The 21,848-nt window shown below is 33.7% G+C and overlaps 1 protein-coding gene across 35 annotated transcripts; it reads left to right on the plus strand.

The window, feature by feature from the left end:
- Positions 1-7,796: 7,796 nt before the first annotated feature.
- Positions 7,797-21,202, plus strand: LOC111275898 (putative disease resistance RPP13-like protein 1). 35 transcript variants are annotated; one of them, XM_089754276.1, is made up of 18 exons: positions 7,797-12,288; positions 12,399-12,506; positions 12,681-12,993; positions 13,263-13,543; positions 13,661-14,264; positions 14,373-14,477; positions 14,657-14,969; positions 15,247-15,526; positions 15,644-16,263; positions 16,368-17,271; positions 17,476-17,757; positions 18,152-18,213; positions 18,412-18,555; positions 18,721-18,866; positions 19,602-19,836; positions 19,912-20,115; positions 20,388-20,489; positions 20,614-21,202. In XM_089754276.1, the coding sequence occupies exons 1-2, from the start codon at positions 8,028-8,030 to the stop codon at positions 12,410-12,412; spliced, it is 4,275 nt and encodes a 1,424-aa protein (XP_089610402.1). In that variant the 5' UTR covers positions 7,797-8,027; the 3' UTR covers positions 12,413-12,506; positions 12,681-12,993; positions 13,263-13,543; positions 13,661-14,264; positions 14,373-14,477; positions 14,657-14,969; positions 15,247-15,526; positions 15,644-16,263; positions 16,368-17,271; positions 17,476-17,757; positions 18,152-18,213; positions 18,412-18,555; positions 18,721-18,866; positions 19,602-19,836; positions 19,912-20,115; positions 20,388-20,489; positions 20,614-21,202. The 35 variants fall into 35 exon arrangements, with proteins under 35 accessions (XP_089610402.1, XP_089610411.1, XP_089610394.1 ...); XM_089754285.1 differs by having other exon boundaries at positions 12,399-12,457; positions 16,964-17,271; XM_089754268.1 differs by having other exon boundaries at positions 12,399-12,993.
- The last annotated feature ends 646 nt before the right edge of the window (positions 21,203-21,848 follow it).

Consider the following 21,848-nt stretch of genomic DNA (forward strand, 5'->3'; position numbering starts at 1 on the left):
GAATGGAGATTTGAAAAACATAAAAAAAATTTAGTTCATGAAAAACAGGTGTAAATGAGAATAAGAACTTCCTGTTAAAGTGTAGACCAACGGAAATAGCTGAAGTTGGATTGCAATTGTAATTTATATGTAGGAGACGCTGATTTGAATTGTAATGCTAATGTGAAATCCAATTGGATAAAGTATCTTTGCTTATGTGGAATCCAATCAAAATGTTTCTTCCAGAAAATGATTCATTTATTGTGACAATGATAAACTTATAGAAACAATACGAGTTTTTTCCCGTACAAAGTTGTTTGAAATCTTATTTCTTAAAACAGAGTACTTTAAAACTTTATTCTTAAAATTAGGTAATTTGGCACAATTATATTCCATATCAGCAATTTACCTAAAAGAAGGATTTGGAAAATTCTTTTTTTCCATAATTATATTTCATTTGTTGGCTTGTTTGGATTTAGAAAATTCGAAGAGTCTTCTCGAATGAACAAATTCCTTTTAAAAAGAAGCTTGGATGGATTACCGAGCTCATGAAAGAATGGCAACATGCCATAAATAAAACTGATAAGAGATAATCCAAAAAGGGAAATTCTGATGAGCTATTTGGGGATATGTTCCATCGATCTTGCAAAATTATGGGGTTTGTATCATGGTTCAATGCTTGTACAGATTATGGGTAACAAGAAAGGATTATAGAAAATGACTCTGCCTCTTCAGTTTCCTTAATCACTAAAAGCATTTCCAACAGTCCCCCACATATTGTCATCTTAATATCATCATCCATCAAAGCCATTAGAGAAATCATGCACAATAATAAAGAATGGATGTTGAATTGCATTCCAAGACAATAATTCACTTTGGTAGTTTGCTGTTATACATGGAAATAACGAAATAAGTGCATTTTTTAAAAGGGTTTTACTTGGCCATTGTATGTTGACAAGATTGTTTAAGCTAGAATAATGAAGTTCTTAAACTACGGGAAGTCTAAAATGTTAACATCATTGAAACAGGTTTTTTGTATTGCTTGGCAATTTCCACTTTTGTCCTTTATTAATATGACACCCCCGATCACATATGGAAAGTGTGTGAGAATATGATATGGTATATATAAAGAGATTTAAACTTCAAACTTGTGAAGTGTCTTTTGTGGGACAAAATTATAAAACTTTCATAAATGGTATATATCATAATACCTCGTAAGTTGAGTGCTGATCTCCATAAATGGTATCAGAATGGTTACCCGTCATACAAGAGCTAAGTGTTATACAATAGGAGCTGCTTCTAGAATCCCAAATGAGCAAAGTGTTATATAGTGAGAGTCACTTCTAGAATTTCAATATGTGGTGTGATCTTTATTCTATGGTTTTGTGTGCTTTATGGGAAAATTGTGCCACTCTCAATCCCATATTAGAAGAATGCAAGATTATGATATGATATATATATATATATATATATAGATCTAAACTTAAAATTTTTGATGCACCTTTTATGAAACAAAACTATGAGATTTTTTAGTCAAAGTAGACAATACATTGTATATTGGGTACAAATATCCACAAATGGTATTAGAATGGTCATCAATCAGACGGGAGCACCTCAAAAATCTTGAGAGAGTTAAGTACTACATGATAGAAGTCATCTCTAGAATCTCAACGTCTGATGTGATCCTAGTTCTGTGACTCTATGTGTAGGGGACTATGCTTTTGTGTGTTATTCGTGTTGGGCTTGATGAGGATGTTAAACTTTAATGGGGGAGTTTGTGACACCAAAATCCCATATTAGGATATTTTAAGGATTTATTATGAGATATAAGTTAAGACTTAAACTCTACTTGTGAGGCATTTTATATGAGATAAAATTATGAGATCTTCGAGTTAAAGTGGACAATACCTTATAGGTTAGGTACGGGTCTCCATAAATAGAATCAAAGCTATTACTAGTCGAATGGGAGCTAAGTGTTATACAACGGGAGTCACCTTTAGAAGTTTGAATGAGTTTAGTACTACACGGTGGGAGCCCTACCTCTAAAATCACAATGTCTGATGTGATCATGATTTTATGATTCTGTATTTGTGGTTTTGTGGTTCTGTATATGCTTCGTGTTAGACTTGATGGTGATGTCAATCTTTAATGAGGGAAGATTGTGATACCCCTAATCCCACATTAGAAAAATATAATGATATGATATGGTATATATGTAGAGATCTAAATCCATATTTGTAAGGCACTTTTTTAGGATAAAAATTGTGATACCTTTTGGTTAAAGTGATCAATACCTTATAGGTTAGGTATGAATTTTCACAAATGATATTAGAGTGGTCACTAGTTGGATGGAAGCTAAGTGCTACATCGTGAAAGTTACCTCTAAAATTCCAAGAAAGCTAAATGCTACATGGTAAGAGCTACCTCTAAAATCTCAATATTTAGTGTGGTCTTAGTTCTGTGATTTTACGACTATTTTATGTTGAACTTGATGAAGATGTCAAGGTTGAATGTGAAGAGATTATGATGTTTGCAATCCTATATTTGAAAAATATAGAGATTTGATATGATATGATATATATATATAGAGAGAGAGATTTAAACCTAAAACTTATGATGTACCTTTAGTGAGATAAAATTATGAGACATTTGAGTCAAAGCATACAATTAATATCTCATAAGTTGGGTACGAGTTGTTACAAATAGTATAAGAGTAGTTATCAATTGAACAGGAGCTTAATGTTACACTAGAAAACCACTTCTAGAATTTCGAAGGAGTTAAGTGCCATACGATGTGAGCCATCTCTAGAATTCTAACATCTTGTGTGATTTTCACTTTATGATTCTGTGTGTATGATTTTGTATATGCTTTGTATTAGGTTTGACAAGGACGTTAAGCTTTAACAGAAGAAGATTATAATACCCCTAATCCTACATCGAAAGAATGTGAGGATATGATATAGTATATATGTAGAAAAACTAAACTCATACTTGTAGGGTGCTTTTTATGAGATAAAATCATAAAATTTTATGATAAAAAAGAACAATACCTCACAGATTGGGTGTAGGTTTCCATAATTAAAACTTAATGAGGATGGCAATACACTTTCAAACTCTAAAGAGGTGGCCATTGGTGGTGTAGCTTGAGATTTTAATGGTCATTAGTTGTTTGGTTTTTCTAAAAAACTTAGGCAAGGTTCAATTCTTCATGCTAAACTTTATGCTATTACGATGGGATTATCTTTAGATTGGGAACAAGGTTTTCGAAAGATAATTATTGAATCCAATTTGATGTTGACTGTTTCAAAAGTTGCAAGTGTATTGTAAGAAAAGAATCCCTTTTATTAAGCAATGTAAGCAACTTCTTTGCAGAAATTAGGTGTGCAGGGTTTGACATATATTTAGAGTGGTTAATTTTTGTGTCGATTTTTATAATTAGTTAGATGTTTAGCAAAATTATAATGCATGTCGTTATTGTTGGAGTTTGCCTTGAATCTCTTAATCTCACATCGAAAATTGACTTAAGTTATAAAAGTTAAGAGTTTGTCTTGTATCTCACATCAAAAATTTAGTAAAGGTATAAGGTGTTTCACCCTTATAAATAGGATGTTTTGATTTTAGTTTGGTAATTTCAGATAGTTAAACACCAAGAGAATAGCTAAGTGAGTAAACTATTAAATGGTATAATTGAGTTTTGGGTTAAGTTTTAGTATGTAATTTTTGGTGTTTTTTTTCATTTCAAAAGTTACAGTTGTAAAGATTTATTTGTTAGTAAATTGAGTTTGGAGTAGGTCATTTTGGGTTGGGTTAAAATAAATATATTTGTGTGTTTTATTCTTATTTTGGGCTTACTCTATTATTTGTGTGTCGATGCCACATGTACGTGTTAATTTTCTAACAAGTGGTATTAGAGTAAAGTACAGTGTTTAATATTTTTTTATTTGATGAAAAAAGTAATTTTATGTTATAGCTAAGTATAATTCAAGATCTGTTAGTACAACAAAGGTTGGATCAAGCATTAGAAAGTAGTAGGCCTAAGGGAATGTCTGATAGTAATTGAAATAGAATTCAAAAGAAAGTTATCAGTATAATCAGATTAGCGTTAGCTCCAGAAGTAAAGTACAGTGTATTGATTGAAAGTATTCTAAAAAGTTTGAAGATAAGCTTGAAGATATTTATACGTCAAAGTCATTAACTAATAGATTATATTTGATTATGGATTTGTATTCTCTAAAGATGAAAGAAGGTGCAAGTCTTCATAATCACATGGATGAGTTTAATAGGTTAGTTTCTCAATTGGTGACGATTTCCATTGATGAGTTAGAAAATAAAGAGAATGCTTTAATTCTATTATCATCTTTACCCAAATCTTATAGACTTTTAGTTCAAACTTTGTTCGTAAGTCTATTTTAAAGTTAGGTGATGTAATTATCCTATTGCATGAGAACGAAAAGGTTTATAAGAACATAGAACTCATCATCTAGAGGGAGTGCATTAACTATAGAGAGTTCTGATTGAGGGAGGACTAAAAAAATGGTTGATGGATCAAGAGGGAGATCCAAGTCAAGAGACAAAGATTACAGTGATATAGAATTTATTATTGTGATGAAAAAGAACATATTCAAATACGTTGTAAGAAGCTAAGAAGGGATATAATTACTTTTAAAAAGGCAAATGATAAGAAAAAATCAAATAAAAGAAAAGTGATATTGTTGTTGTTGTGTCCAATTATGATAAGGTCATTTTGACAACCTGTACAGATAAGAGTTAGATTTTAAAAAGCGATAAAGGTTGAGTTTTAAATTTAGCTATTATAGTTCATGTCTACAATGATAGAAGTTATTTTGTGGAATTAAAAGAGCAAGAGAAGTATGGGGATGTTATGGCCGTCTACAATAAAAAGGTGTAAAATTCAAGACATTTGAAGTTTTCGCCTTAAATCTCATAATGGTGTTGTCAAGACACTTCGTCAGGTAAGGTATGTATCGAGTTGTAATTATAATTTGATTGCTTTTGATGAGTAAACTTCTCATAAGTATACATATTATAGACAAAATAATTGTTGCAAAGCGTTCAAAAATGGTAATGTAATTTTACAAGGGAATAAGGTCAAAAATCATTTGTACATCTTAATAGAGGCTTGGTTGGTGGGATTCCTACAATGAAGGAAAAGAATAAAGGCATGCATGCCAGCTTTGTAGATACTATTAAAGTGTTTTGAGATTTAAGTCAATGAAAGATTTGTTGGGGTTTGACTTAAATCTCTAAATCTCACCGAGTAAAGTTATAAGAGTTAAAGTATGTTTTGTATCGCACATTGACAGTTTAATAAAAGTATAAAGGGTTTCACCTATATAAATAAGATGTTTTAGTTTTAGTTTAGCAATCTCAAATAATCAGACACTAAAAAAATGAGTAGGTTATTAAAAATGTGTAATTGAGTTTTTGATTAAGTTTTGAATAATGAGTTTTTTGGTGATTTTTTTCATTTCAAAAATTTGTAAAAGTTTTATTTGTTAGTAGATTGAGTTTGGAGTATGTCATTTTTAGATAGATTAAAATAAATATATTTATATATTATTATTCTTGTTTTAGGATTACTTTATTATTTGTGTACGTGGGAGCTGCGCGTGCATTGATTTCCTAACAGTTGTAACTATTCCTCGCATGGTATTATTAAATTTATAGAGAAGGATATGTTAAGCATAACAAAGTTTAGGACCTCTACGTTGTAAATAGTTTAGCAACTCCTTTGCACAATATATATATATATATATATATATATATATCCTATCTTAATTGGTTTTATGTAATATAAATAGTGAGTGCCCTCATTTCATATCAACAATATATCTACTTTGACTTTTTAGGACGTATGTTTTGTTTTCGTCTGATATCAGCCTTGTGCTTCACCTTTTGATCCTGCACTTGCTAAATTTTCTTTTTATCTTAGCATCATTGATAATCATGTGGATTCATGCAGATTATAAACAAAATGGCAGTATGCATTTTAACTAGAATAATTAATATTTATGCTTACAGCTTTGTTCGCCATTACAAAAAAAAGCGAAAGCTGTTGGGGATTGAAATTTTGGTATGGTTTATACAATTCCTATGAGAAATCACATGCATAAAAATTGCAATAAGCATTTTTTCAACACCAATCTTTACAGAGTGGAGAATTTCAAGACTCACCTTCTCCCACACGCATGTTTGTGTTACCTAAACCAAATACTTAAATACATTGTTTATTTATTTAATTTATAAACCAAAACATTAATTATAATATTCTTCAAGCACTTCTGTTTTTGGGAGACAACAAAAGCTACCCATGGTATACAAGAATTAATAACCATTATACTATGGAAACATAAATAATCAAGGGCTTATAATAAAGTATACTTTTCACATCATCCACTAAAAATAAATTTTTTTTTTTCGGAATCTTACGTTAAGGGGAGAAGGGAGAAAGTTAGGGTTTTAATGTCTTCTTAAAATTATTTTGATCATTAAATCAAATAATTAAAGATAAAAAAAAAATAACTTTTTATTTACATATTTACCAACCAAACAATATTTAGAGTAACGTATTCTCGAGAATAAATTTTTAAAAAATTTGTATAATATATTTTTTCATCACTGCCGGCCTACAACAACTGCATGAATTCATTTACCAAAAAGATATAAAAACATTTTCAAGAATTATTTTATAAGACAAGTTGCAGAAAATATAAATATATTTTCCCGTCACTGTCGGCTTCCAACTAAATGAATCATAAATACAATAAGCGTTAAAAAATATGACAGTTTTACTATAAAAAATTGAAAGTAATAATATATGTTTTTTTTTTTTTTTTTGGTTTTAAAGGGGGCTAGTGCTCGTAGAAGGAGAGGGGACATGGCGGGAATTGAACCCTCGGCTAGGTGACTTTCTCACTGCCTCTGGACCACTTGGGCTAAGAGGAGAGAGTCAAGGAGTAATATATATTTCAATTTTTACGGTTCTTATCTTGTTTTAACACAATATTTTAAATATATATTTCCCATCATTGTTGCCGTCCTCTCAACCACCATTTGTCGCATATAAAATTTTAAGACCAAAAAATATATATTCCTCTAACAAGTCTCGGGGTAGTTAAACGTCGATTTTCAAACATTATGGGACAAATTTAGTTTAGGTTTAATCAATGGGTTTCTTTTGTAGTTCATCCTTTTTTTCAAACAAGTTGAAAAAATAATACTAATATATTTTCCATCAATTGCCGGCCTCTCAACCACCATTTGACATGTATAAAATTTGAAGACAATATATATATATATATATATATATATATATATTACGTTGGCCTATTTTTTAAATATTTTTATATGTTCTAAAACTATATTTTTTTCTTTTTAACACCTATTACTTAAAAATACTTTATTTTTATATATTTAAATTTTATATTATATTTTTTAACTTTATACTACAAAAAATAATGAAATATCAAATTTATGAAGAAATTTAAAATCTTAATATAAAATAGACTAAATTTATTTGTAAAACTCCTTTAAAGTAGAAGAGATACATTTAAAATATCACGGAGGGAGTGATATATAATACACTTTTTATAAATCATTTGTCTCAACAAAAAGAAGAAATTCATGTCTGTATGTGAATGCTTTTGCATATTATTTGTCAATATTGATTTATATATGTACCTCAACAAAAAAAAAAAAAGAAAAAGAAAACGATAAGATGTTATATATATAGTATGTTCCAAGCAAAACACATTGAGGTATTCAAATTTGATAATCAAAGATCATAAGCAAATAGTAATAATCAATATCATAATAAAAGTCGCCTCCTACAATCGCATGGGATCCAACTCAGCATTCAGTAATTGAGTTTAAACAATAAGAGGAAATATTCAACAAGCTGTTCATTTTATTAAGCCTCCACAAAGCAACACATCGCTCTTTTTTCTCTATTTCTATTTTCCTTTGTTGATCTCTCTCTTCTACGGCTTAATTTCTTGTATTTCCCTTGCTGGATTGAAGAAAGAACCATGCCTGTCATTCGAGAGGCTGCTCTTTCTGCGTTTTTGCAGCTGTTGTTTGACAAGTTGGTCGATACTGCACTCAACTTTGTTACAGATCACAAGCAAGTTAGCAAGCAGCTCAAGGAGTGGGAATCAAAGTTGCCAGATATCCTAGCAGTGCTGAATGCTGCAGAGCATAAGCAGATCAAGGATGAGCTCGTGAAGAAGTGGTTGGCGGATCTCCAAGACTTGGCTTACGATGCGGGTGACATCTTGGACCAGTTTGCTTATGAAGCTTTACGTCTCAAGCTCCAACAAAAAACTCAAGCTCAAGCCAGCAGGAGTAAGAAACGGAAATTCTCTGCAACTTCTTTTACATTTTGTAATGAGATGATTCCCAAGATAAAAGAGATTAACTCTAGACTGGATGGTTTGGAAAAACGAAGAAGTATATTGGGCTTGACAAAGACTTCTGAAGGTGCAAGCTCCACGAGGATGAAAACAAGGCTGCAACCCACTTCTGTGATGGATGAAACTGTTGCTTATGTTGGTAGAGACGATGAGAAGCGAGAAATACTCGAATTGCTCAAAAGTAATAACGGCCCTGAAGATGGAGTTTCTGTCATTTCCATTGTTGGCTTTGGAGGGATGGGTAAGACAACTCTTGCTCAGCTTGTTTACAATGATGCCAGCATACAACATTCGTTTGATCACAAGGCCTGGGTATGCGTCTCTGATGACTTTGATGCCATGAAGATAACAAAGTCAATTTTAAAATTCATCACTCCTTCCGAGGCATGTGATGACAATGACTTTGGTTTGCTTCAAGTCAAGATAAAGGAGAAGTTATCTGGAAAAAAATTCTTGCTTGTTTTAGATGACATTTGGGATATGAGTTACAATGAGTGGACCATCTTACGGTCTCCATTTGGGGTAGGAACAAAAATTATTGTGACAACTCGCTTTCAAGGTGTTTCATCTAATATGGTTACTGTGAAAGCTTTCCACTTGGATAAATTATCACATGTTCATTGTTTATCTATATTTACTCAACATGCATTAGGAGCAAGGGATTTCAATGGACATCTCGAATTTAAAGATGTTGGCGATAACATAGTGAAGAGGTGCGGCGGCTTACCTTTGGCAGCAAAAGTCATCGGAGGCCTATTACGCACAACTAGAGATTGGGGTGCATGGGGAAAAATATATGAGAGCGAGATATGGGAATCCCCGGAAGATCGATGTGGAATAGTTCCAGCTCTGCGATTGAGCTATTGTCATCTTCCTCCGCATTTGAAACAATGCTTTGCATACTGCTCTATACTTCCTAAAGATTATGAATTTGAAGAAGAAGAAATAATCTTGTTATGGAGAGCAGAAGGCTTACTACAACAGAAAGCTGGCAGTCAATGTGGAGATTTCGGTAGCCGATGCTTTCGAGATTTAGTGTCAAGGTCATTTTTTCAAATGTCTAATAAAGGCAAGTCTTTGTTCGTAATGCATGACCTTATCAACGATTTAGCTCAATTTGTTGCTGGAAAGATATGCTCCAAATTTGAAGGCAATAAACAACGGGAAATTTCACGTCGCACTCGACATTTATCTTATGTTCAAAGTCCGTATGATGGACTGAAGAAGTTTGAAGCATTTTATCAAGTGGAGCATTTGCGAACCCTTCTACCATTCAGGTTGCAACCGCAATTTCCTTGTTCTTATTTGACCGATGATGCCCTTCATAAGTTGTTGCCTAGACTTTCATGCTTAAGGGTGCTTTCTTTTAAGGGGTATGTCATCACTGAGTTGCCTGACATTTTTGAAAATTTAAAACATCTACGTTACTTGAATTTTTCTGGCACTCAAATAAAATGTTTACCTGATTCTCTATTTACCCTTTATCATTTGGAAACTTTGAAATTGAAATGGTGCGACAAACTTGAGAAATTGCCTCTGGAGATAGAAAATTTGGTCAACTTGCATTATCTTGACATCAGGGGTGCACGTTTAATAAAAAGGATGCCTTCAGGAATTGGTAAACTAACCAATCTTGAAAAGTTATCTGATTTTGTTTTAGGCGGAGGTGATGGTCATCTTATAAAAGAGGTCAAAAATTTGTCAAATCTCAGGGGTGAATTTTGTCTTTCAGGATTGGAGAATGTTGTTAAAGGTCAAGATGCTTTGGAAGCTAAGTTAAGGGAAAAGTCAGAGATTGATAAGTTGGAATTAAAATGGAGTGGAGACTTTGGTAATAACATAAGGAATAAGAAAGTGGAAGAAGAGGTGTTGAACTTTCTTTGTCCTCATAAAAGGAAGCTTGAGGAGCTCAGCATTGAGAATTTTGGAGGTGCAAAATTCTCAGTTTGGATAGCAGATTCTTCCTTTGTAAATATGTTGTCTTTGAAGCTCATCAATTGTAAAAATTGCAAATCACTACCATCTATTGGAAAGTTGCCGAGGTTGAAAAATCTTTACATTAGGGCAATGGATGAGGTAAAAAAAATTGGTGTTGAGTTCTTTGGAGAAAATCAACCGAATGCATTTGCTTCATTGGAGGATCTGTGTTTTGAGGATATGCTAAACTGGAAGAATTGGGACTCTTGTGAATGTGATGATCAAGTTTCGAAATTCCCCAAGCTTCGTCAGCTTTCAATCCTACGGTGTCCTCAATTGTTGGGAAGACTGCCTAACTGTCTTCATTCTTTGCAGAGACTTGTAATTCGTGAGTGTCAGCAGTTGGTAGTTTCGATTTCAAGCCTTCCATCGCTATGTGAATTAGAAATACATGGGTGTGAAGAATTGATGCATGGCAATTGTGTGGACGTTACCTCATTGAAAAGAGTCTCTCTTTCAGGCATTTCAAAGTATGGTATTCCACCGGAGAGGATAGTGTCCACATTGACTAAATTGGAACTTTTTAGCGTTGCTGGTTGTAAGGAGTTGGCACCTTTATCTCAAAATGGGTTAGGATTCCTTGGGCATCTAAGCTCCCTTCGCGAGATTGAAATTTCTGACTGCCCCCAACTGGTGTCCTTAGAGACAGAGGAGGTGAACGAAGAGAAATTGCAACTTGAGAAGATTTCCAGTATTGAATCTCTGACAATAAAAGACTGTGACAGGCTTAATAGACTACCAAAAGCCTTGCATAGTCTCACATTTCTTGCAGAGATTCAAATTAGAAAGTGCCCAAGCTTGGTTTCTTTTGCAAAGAATAACTTGCCCCCTGCTTTAAAAAGGCTGCTGATTTGGGAGTGCGATAATTTGCAATATTTGGTGGATGAAAGAGAAAATAAGAGTACGAGTAACGAATGTCTTCTTGAGCGCTTGGAAATTAGAGGCTGTAAGTCTCTAATATGTTTATCATCAAGGAGTGATTTTCTCATTCGGCTTGGAGATCTCAGGATTGATTCTTGCCAAAAGCTGACTTCCTTATTTTTTGACGCCGCGTTACCTGTAACGCTTAAACTGCTACAAATTGATTCTTGTCCAAAGTTGGAATGCATAGCCCAAGAATTTCATCAAACCACTTGTCTTGAATCTATTCTGATCCTTGGCTGTATAAGCATTAAATCTTTACCGCGAGGTTTAGACAAGCTCAGCCATCTTCATCAGATTCACATTAGCTGCTGTCCAAATCTGGTTTCTTTGGAAGAAAGTGGGTCGGCCGCCGCCAACATCAGAATCTTCTCAGTCGAGCGTTGTGAAAATTTTGGAGCCCTTCCCAGTTGCATGAAAAACCTCACATCCCTTCAGGAGATTCGTATTGGCTCGTGTTCGGCTGACATATCCTTTCCGACAGAGGGTTTCCCTTCCAACCTCACATATCTAGAAATCTCCAAAGCACCCAAAATTTGTAGGTCACTTTTTGAATGGGGATTGCATAGACTAACCTCTCTCCGAAAACTTCTCATCGGGGGTGAAGGATGCTCAGATGTAGAGTCGTTTCCAGAAGAGGAGACCGGAATGATGCTGCCTCCTTCTCTATCCCATATCTCCATAGGAAATTTCGAAAATCTGAAATACATGTTCTCCAATGGCTTTCGAAACCTCACCTCGCTTCGATCTTTGAACATCTCTCATTGTTCTAAGCTCACAGCTCTTCCCGATAAAGACATGCTTCTCTCCCTTGAGGTTCTATGCATTGATGATTGTCCATTGCTTAAAGAAGAGTGCAAAAGGGGTAAAGGACGAGAGTGGTCCAAGATTGCCCACATACCTTTTGTTCAAATTGATAGTGATCCGATCATCCCGAAAATTCAATTTCGGCCCCGATTTCCCCACTCTCAAACCACGGGTCTGAAACCACTTTTAATATTGATCAATTTTCATCGTCATCTATCTGTTTTTCGATGCCAACAAGATAATAATTGCAGTCAGTATAATTTATTATTATTATTTTTGCAGGAATTGAAAGCTAAATTGGTGACAAAATGGGATTTTAAAAGATACTTTCAAGGAAAATGGTGGAGCCATGGAACTCTGCTTTAGTATATTTGATTGATAGAGTGTTTAGTTAATTCTCTACTACTATTACTTCTATAAATTTGTTTGACACACTGGAAAGGGGTCTTCACAGATAACCTTCATTAGACATTCATTCACTGTGATGGATGTTAGGATGCAATCTTTTGCCACATATGAGATAGGAGTAATGTTTCTTACCTCTTATACCTCTCCTCTCTTCAGGGATTTGCCTAATATCAAAAACCAACGTTCAAGAGCTTTGAGAACTTCACTGAATGTTTGAGCATCCTCTCTGGAAAGGACTTGCTTTCTCTTCTCTCCTACTATGTATTTATGATGGCTTTTCTCCATAAAAGTTAACAGCATAGAAGGGATAAAGGATGGATTGGTTGAAGATAGCCTTCTGCTTTATGCTTGTACTAGTAACAATTTATTTGTTATATGGGAGGAAAAATGGAATCTGTTTGATCTCACGAGGACAAAACTGGGAGAAAACTAGTGAATACACCCTATTCAATAAGAGTTTCAGCCATAGGTACGTCAATCTTTTTTTCTATCTTTTTTTATTCATTTTCAATGATTGATCAAATTTTGATGAGGACAAGGTGCTCATTTAGTTTACATGCAGAATTCTCAACAAGAATATGGAGCCAAAAGGATTAAATTCATAAACATATTAATAAACATGATGGTCGCACTATGTTCTTTTTTATTAACTTCTTAGAAATAAGATTGCCAAATTTATGACATTGCATATGGCATTTTAGTTAAAATGTTTTTGACATTTCATTGTTACCATTGAAGGATTTTTGGATATGCGGTCATCTCCAGAATCTGTAATAGATATCCTCCAAGGGTTTCAAAATGTCACCCCTCTTCATTATTTGTACATTTTTGGGCACACATCTCTTCTAAAAAGGACATGCCTCTCTCACTTGGGCAACTATCTTTGCTAAATAAATAACGATAGAGGGATAAAGTATGAGAATGGTCCAATTTAGCCACATACCATGTGTTGTAATTTTTGGTGGATCCATCATCACAATTCTCAGGGCAGCCCTGATTTTCTCATGCTCATACCAAAGGTATGAAATCGTTTAAAAGATAGGAAAAATAATTAAATATAAATATTTGGTTTATTTGATTCTTGTTAGATAGAATATAGTAGTAATGACAATGTGATATGTTGCTCATTTTTACAGCCAATTTGAAGCTTCAAAGCTAAATCATGACAAAGGGTGTTCTATCACTCTATTTGAAGGTCCAGCAGTACTTGAATGGCTTCATCTTTCCTTTTTCTGCCACACTGATGTTTTCACTAGAAACATCAAAGTCTGAAGTTTAACCATTCAAAGAAAAATGCCTGTATAACTACTGATGTGGTGTTTACAGGCATTTTAAACTCTGCAGTCTCCATTAGTGGTGAAGGATGCTAAGATGTGGTGTTGTTGCAAGAAGAAGAGATAGGAATGATGCTGCCTCCCTCTTTAACCCATATCTCCATAGGAAATATCGAAAATCTGAAATACATTTTCGCAAGGGCTTTCAAAACCTCACCTTTCTTCAATATTTGTACATCTCTGATTGTTCTAAGCTCACAGTTCTTCCAGATAAAGACATGCTTTTCTCGCTTGAGGAACTACAAATTCAGGATTGTCCATTGCTAAAAGAAGAGTGCAAAAGGGGTAAAGGACGAGAGTGGTCCAAGATTGCCCACATATCTTTTGTTATAATTGATTGAGATAGGATCGTCCCGAAGGAATTAAATGGAAATTCCGCCCTGATTTGCCTACTCTCAAACCACAGGTGTGAAGCCACTTTAAATATTGATCAATTTTCATTGTCATCTATGTGTTTTTCCTTGGCAACAAGATAATAATTGCAATCAGTGTAATATTTTTATTATTTTTGCAGGCGTTGAGAGCTAAATTGGTGACAATATGGGATTTTATTAGATCCTTTCAAGGAAAATGGTGGAGCCATATCGAACTCTGCTTTAGCTTAATGATTGATTGAGTGGTTAGTTTATTCTCTATTACAATTACTTCTGTACATTTGTTTGGCATACAGGAAAGGGGTCTTCACTGACTAACCTTCATTAGACATTCATTCACTGTGATAGATGTTAGGATGTAATCTTTTGCCACATATGAGATAGAAGTAATGTTTCTTACCTCTTATATCTCTCCTGTCTCCAGGGATTTGCCTAATATCTAAAACCAATGTTCAAGAGCTTTTTGAACTTCACTGAATGTTTAAGCATCCTTTCTGGAAAGGACTTACTTTCTCTCTTGTCCAACTATTTATTTATGATGGCTTTTCTCCATAAAAGTTAACAGCGTTGAAGGGATTAAGGATGGATTGGTTGAAGATAGCCTTCTGCTTTATGCTTGTACTAGTAACAGCTTATTTGGTATCTGGGAGGAAAAATGGAATCTGTTTGATCTCACAAGGACAAAACTGGGAGAAAACTAGTGAATATACCCTATTCAATCAGAGTTTCAACGATAGGTACATCAATTTTTTTTCCTATCTTTTTTTTTTTTTCATTTTCAATGATTGATCAAAATTTTGATGAGCATAAGGTGTTCATTTAGTTTTATATGCAGAATTCTCAACGAGAATATGAATTCAAAAGGATTAAATTCATTAACATATTAATCAACATGATGATCACAATATGTTCTTTTTTATTGACTTCTTAGAAATAAGATTGCAAAATTTATGACATTGCATATGGCATTTTAGTTAAAAAAAAATATTTGACATTTCCTTATTACTATTGAAGGATGTTTGGATATGCATTCATCTTCAAAATCTGTAATAGATATCCTCCAAGGCTTTCAAAATCTCACCCCTCTTCATTATTGGTACATTTTTGGGCACACATATCTTCTGCAAAAAGACATGCTTCTCTCACTTGCAACTATCTTTGCTAAATAAATAGCAATAGAGGGATAAAGTATGAGAATGGTCCAATTTAGCCACGTACCTTGTGTTGTAATTGTTGGTGGATGCATCATTACAATTCTCAGGGCAGCCCTGATTTTCCCATGTTCATACCAAAGGTATGAAATAATTTAAAAGATAAGAAAAATAATTAAATATAAATATTCGGTTTATTTGATTCTTGTTAGATAGAAGATAGTAGTAATATCAACGTGATATGTTGTTCATTTTTGCAGCCTGAAGCTTCGAAGCTAAATCTTGACAGAGGGTGTTCTATCACTCTATTTGAAGGTTCAGTAGTACTTGAAAGGCTTCACCTCTCCTTTTTTCTACCACACTGATGTTTACACTAGCAACATCAAAGTCTGAAGTTTAACCATTCAAAGAAAAATGCCTTTATAACTACAGATGTGGTTTTTACGGGCATTTTAAACTCTACAGTCTACAACTCTACATTAGTGGTGAAGGATGCTCAGATGTGGTGTCATTTCCAGAAGAAGAGATAGGAAGGATGCTGCGTCCTCTCACCTTTACCTCCATACAAAATTTCGAAAATCTGAAACACATGTTCTCCAAGAGCTTTCAAAACCTCACCTCTCTTCAATATTTATTCATCTTTGATTGCTCTAAGCTCACATCTCTTCCGGAAAAAGACATGCTTCTCTTGCTTGAGAAGCTAGAGATTCACTGTTGCCTATTGCTAAAAGAAGAGTGCAGAAGGGGCAAAGAACGAGGGTGGTTCAAGATTGCCCACATACCTTCTGTTGAAATAGACTATGAAAGCATCATCCTGAAGGAATTGAAGTGAAGATTAAGTTGGAAAATCCAATCCTCGTTTCATTGCTCAAAAACACAGGTGTGAAGCCATTTTAAGGATAGAGCATTCCAAAGCTATTCATTTGATTTATTTTATTTTCCATAGCATCAAGATATTAATAGTGATTAGTATATTTTTTGCAGACAATTTGGAAGCTAAATTGGTGGGAAAATGGGCTTATTTAAACAATATTTTCAAGGGAAATGGTGTAGCTATCTAAATCTGCTTTGGCTTATTTGATTAATGTAGCAGTCATTTAATTAATTCTCTGCAACTTTTATCTACAATGCAGAATTTTTTTTTCCGTCCTTAAAATTGTTCGTAACAATTAAAAACTAGCTCTATATATTGAAAAAATCTTCCACATTCTTAATGTGATGAATTTTGTATACTTTTTATATAATTTCAAACTTTGCCAACCATGCTTCCTTTGCCAACCGTTTAACTTATTTCTTACATTTTCATTGTTCACATCTAGTCTCTTTGTGCTCATTTAACTTTTTGATCTTACTTTTGTAAATTTCTTGGAGAGCTAGAGGAAAGGGGAATGAGATTGCATCTCTGTTAACATTACTTTCATAAATTTGTTTGAGTAGGTCTGCACAAACTAACCTTTATTAGACATTTTTTGGCCAATCATTAGAAGTTATTTGATGGTGATAGATGTTAGGAGGCAATAGCTTGGCCACATATGAGATAGGAATAATGTTGCTTACGTGTTATACTTCCTTTTCCTCAGGGATTCACTGATTATGAATACCTTCAAGAGCTTTCAGAACTTCACTCCAAGTTTGCGCACCCCTTCTGGAAAGGATTTGCTTTCTTTCTTCTCAAACTATGCATTGATGGCTTTTCTCTTGCAAAATTAACAGCATGGAAGGGATAAAGGAAGGGCTGCTTGAAGATTGCATGTTTGCTTTATGCTTGTGTTAGTAACAGATGATTACTTGTTATCTGGGAGGACAAGTGAAATCTTCTTGACCTCATTAGAAGAAACTGTGAGAAAACCAATTAATATACCCTATTCAATCATAGTTTTAATCATAGGTATGTCTATCCTAATTTTCTTTTTATTCTTTTTAATTTTCAATTCAATGATTGATTTAAATTTTGACAAGGACAAGGTGTTGTTCATTACTTGATTTATTAATCAACATGAAGAGTGCACTATTTTTTTATTAACTTTTAATAAAGAAGATTGCATATGGGATTTTAGTTGAAGATATTTGACATCTCATTATACCATTGAAGGATGTTTGGAGATGCCATCATCTCCAAAATCTGAAGTACATAGCCTCCAAGAGCTTTCAAAACCTCATCTCTCTTCAGTATTCGTGCATTTATGAGCAGACATCTATTCTGGAAAAAGACATACTTCTCTCATTTGGGCAACCATCTTTGCAAAAAATATGGTGAAAAGGGGATAAAGTTTGAGAATGGTCCAAGATAGCCACACACCTTCTGTTGTGTTATTGGTGGATGCATCATCACAATTCTTAGGGCAGCCATGAATTTCTCATGGTCATACCAAAGGTATGACACGGTTTCAAAGATAGGCAAGATAATTAAATACAAGTATTTGATTTATTGATTCTCATTTGATAGAAGATTGTAGCAACTAGCAAGTATGATATGTTATTGATTATTTTTACCAGCAAATTTAGTTTCAAAGTCAAATATGTGACAAAGTGGGCTTTCTATTCAGACTTCAGAGGTCAAGAAATTGAAAGACTTGTCCTCATATACGTTGAAATTAAAGATTATCAATGTTCAACATTTAGCCAATAAAAGAAAATTTTATGTATTTAAAATGCTAGGTAGTTTTATTGTAAATATATTTTGTTAGTAATTAATCTTGGAATTCATGGTTCATACTGTAAATGGTACAAGTGTTAACTTTTTGTGCCTACACTTGCTAAATTTGCAGTTCCTGTTTAGCATCAAAAGGACATCCAGAACATCTTAGAAGTCATTGTGTGACAAAAAAATGTAAGGTTAAATTTGCAGCCATTTTATTATGTCATCTAATAAACAGTTTTAAGATTTAAAACGTGTCTGGTAGAAATGGTTGTGGTCATCTTGTGTTTATTAATCTTCTCTCATTAGTTTCCATATTGCTGACTGTCATTTACTATGTTTGCACTTGCTTTATACTTGTACTAATTTCCAGTAGGTTATATTTTTCAGATTTAGTTTTTTCTATAGGGAGGAAATAAGCATGCCTGGTCCCAATTATGGAGTCCTTGAAAGCATCAAGAAGCATGCAGCAGATGGGATGCTTTATAGGCCCATGTACTTCCCCTGCAGTTTTACTTGCTTGTGTCTGCTAAGGTATCAAAAGTATGTACCCAGTAATGCCGTCTGCTGAAGTAATTGAAAGTATGTATTTACTGATGATGGCTTGGTAGATCATTTCAGATATGCCATCGTTGGTATCAGTACTGTAGTGGATTATAGGTATGATCAAACTTATAATTGAGGGATTTTTTCTGACAGGCTGCTTGTCATCTGTCATTTATGGAGCAATTTACATCCATATAGCTGTTAAATTAAGAGTATGAAGAGTAAATCAAGTTTGGATAGGGGAGCATTAGATTGATTGTTATTCTTATAAAAAAAAGTGAAATTCCATAACTAGCCAGGTGAGATTTTAGCTTTGATTTACTACTTTCACTTTACCAACTATTAATATAATAGTATGCATGTTTGAAGTATGTCCCAATGTACATTATCTTGTGTGTTTACATGCATATGAGATAACAATTTTCACTTTGGTAGTTTGATGAAGGGATTGGATCTTAAGACACGGGTGGCTTTCGTTTGGAATGTATACTCAGCTATACAAATTTAGGTGATGTGACAAAAGACACATTACGCTACCCAAACATGATGCTTCTATAAGTCTGAAGGTTGTCCTGGCGAAACACAACCTATCCGTGGGTCCCAGTGTAAACTAGCTGTTATCATTTTTGTGCTCTCCTCAGTAGACAAACTTCGAACTCTATTCTAATTAAAAGGAATCAAAGCTTGCATTTGGTTGCTTTCCATTTTATTAGTTCTGGAATAGAAAGCTGTAGCTGGGTGCATCTGATTGGAGCATGAGCAAGATTTATTGTTGGTTTTGAATGGCAGTTGCTATTTATTTCTTTTCGTAGGTTGACTGCAGCGGGAAAATTAGTTATCTTGATTTCCATATGTTCATCATTTCATCGCTCATGAGATTAGGTGCAATCAAAAGTAACATGATTTATGTATTTTATTGCTCAATTCCGATGGTTATTATGAGATTCAGTTTTGTCTTCCTTGTATTAGTATGAGTTGAAGTTCTGTGGTTATATTCCCATTTCATTACAATAATGAATATGTTTTTTGGTTAGCTTCAGGTTCTTGATCCAATTGCAAGTGGCATAGAAGAATTTGAAGCAGTTTTGGTAATTGATATTCTGCAAGCATAAGCATATATTGTGGTGGCCTCTTTTGGAGACAAAATGTAAATTCTGGCTTCCCAGAAAGTTAAATTTGTGACTTGTATGCTCCTTGAAGCTTCCAAACTTTCACATGAGATCATATTCTTGCCAGTAAGATGGGATTGCATCATTTTCCTTCTGATAGGTGCGGTTGACTCTTTCTTTGTTTATTTCTCTATTATTATAGTTTTTTACTGTGTGTTGCATATTTTCATTTTAGAAAGTAGTTCTCTAGCATTCCTCAACCCGAAGAAGCTTGTGAACTGCACAAACAAGCAAGCTAAAAGACCTACCGAGTATATGTACATCCCTAGCTTTGATTCTGGCAAGAAGATTGTGAACTGCACAAACAAGCAAGCTAAAAGACCTACCGAGTATATGTGCATCACTAGCTTTGATTTTGGTTCCCAATGGCTTACACAAGGTATCATTATGAAGCTCTCATGTTCACATTAACATCGCTGCCTTTAGAAAATTGCATTTAGGGAATAATTTTTGCATGACTTAACCAATGTTCTAAAATCTAATCTACCCATGTTTTTAAGTAATTCATAACTTACTACAATCAGAAACAAATATTGACATATCCGAAACACAAATCACATTTGTTTATAATCTCTCATTTTGAAATCTCAAAAATCTCTCTGCCTTTCCTTAGTCTTCTTTGCTTTTCTTTTTTCTCTCTCATGCGTCCAGAAACTTCTTTGTTGGTGGCAAAGATGGCTGAGTTTTACAGCCTAAAGAGAAGTACAATGGCTGGGCTGGTAGACAAAGGGTTCCAAGTCAATGACACCCTTAGTAAGTCTTCCGTTTTCTTATTGCTTTGATTCAATATTTTGGTCTTGTTTTCATAGCCATTTTTACGTTCAATTGTCTTCTTAATTTGATTTTGGTATATGGATTATGTTTCTGGTTCGGACAGTTTTCAAATATGAGAAAGGATCAGACTCGGTTTTGTTGGTGCATAAAGATGATTACTTTAAGTGCAACTGAAAGAACCCTGGCCTATAAAGGAAATGACAAGTGGAAGTTCTGAGTTTTAGTTTTCTCATTCTGGTCCCTTCTTTTTCATTAATGGCCAAGAGGGTCATTGCCAAAAGGGGCAAAAACTGATCACTGTTGTTATAGTTGAGAGAAAGGCTATGTCGTCAACTCATCCCCCAATGAATTTCCTTCTCAGTCGCATGTTTTAGTAATCTAGTCGAGCCTCCAGCAAAATCTCCATTTCCGCCTCCAAGTTCAACACATTTTCCCAAGCATCATGGCCCTGTTAAAGATCTTCCCAAAGCGTCATCACTAGGGACAAATTTGGCTTATACATCTCCGTTCCCTGTTTATGAACCCACCTAAAGTTTTCCTACTCTGCTTGCTACGGGTCTTTGATTGTAAGAGAGTTAAAGAATGGAAGCAGAGAACGTGTAATCTCTTGTATTTTGTAAGTAAAAGGAGAAAGATAATAAAAAAAATATAAATGGCATGACAAATTGACAACGTCATTTATAGATAAACAAGTTTAAAACTAGCCCTATTAAGTAATAAAGATTTTAGAATACCTTTCCTTAGAAAAAAATTTCCTGAAGCCATGCATAGGCATTGATAATGTGAATCAGAATGTTGCTACTGCGGTCATTAAAGTGGAACAAAGCTTATTAATTTTATATAAATATATAAAGGTTGAAGTTTTTAGTAAAAAAATAATTATTCAATGTGGATGATTTATATCATTGATTTTTTTTTTTTAAATCAAAGTACTTAAAACACTTTATTCTCAAAATAAAATACTTTCATTCTTATTTCTTGAAATAGGATATTATTTGCCATGTAAGCATTTAAATACCATGTCAGCTATGTATTCTTGCCGTAAGGGTTTTCTTTATCCTTCCGGATTCGACTCTCTACCGTATGCTTTTCAATTGCAGGGCCCAATTTATGGACTGATCACATGTAACGTCATCAAAATTAAGATTTATAGCTCCAAACATAAAATAATGGAAATTTTGACACTGTTAATGACTTTTTTCAAGCATCTCTTCTTCCCTTTATAGTGGCCATTAAAGTACCATTGCTTAAGATTAAAGTTTAAATGTATTCTATTTTTGGAATTAAGATTTTAAACTATCTTTGTCAAAGAAAAACTTTTATATTATTGATAAGTGG

This window comes from Durio zibethinus, chromosome 25, assembly GCF_047325235.1.
Source record: "Durio zibethinus cultivar Kanyao isolate XHJ-2024 chromosome 25, ASM4732523v1, whole genome shotgun sequence".
Taxonomy (NCBI): domain Eukaryota; kingdom Viridiplantae; phylum Streptophyta; class Magnoliopsida; order Malvales; family Malvaceae; genus Durio; species Durio zibethinus.

What these genes read in the sequence shown, in the direction of transcription:
- LOC111275898 (XM_089754268.1), top strand. Translation starts at nt 8,028, where the DNA reads ATGCCTGTCATTCGAGAGGCTGCTCTTTCTGCGTTTTTGCAGCTGTTG.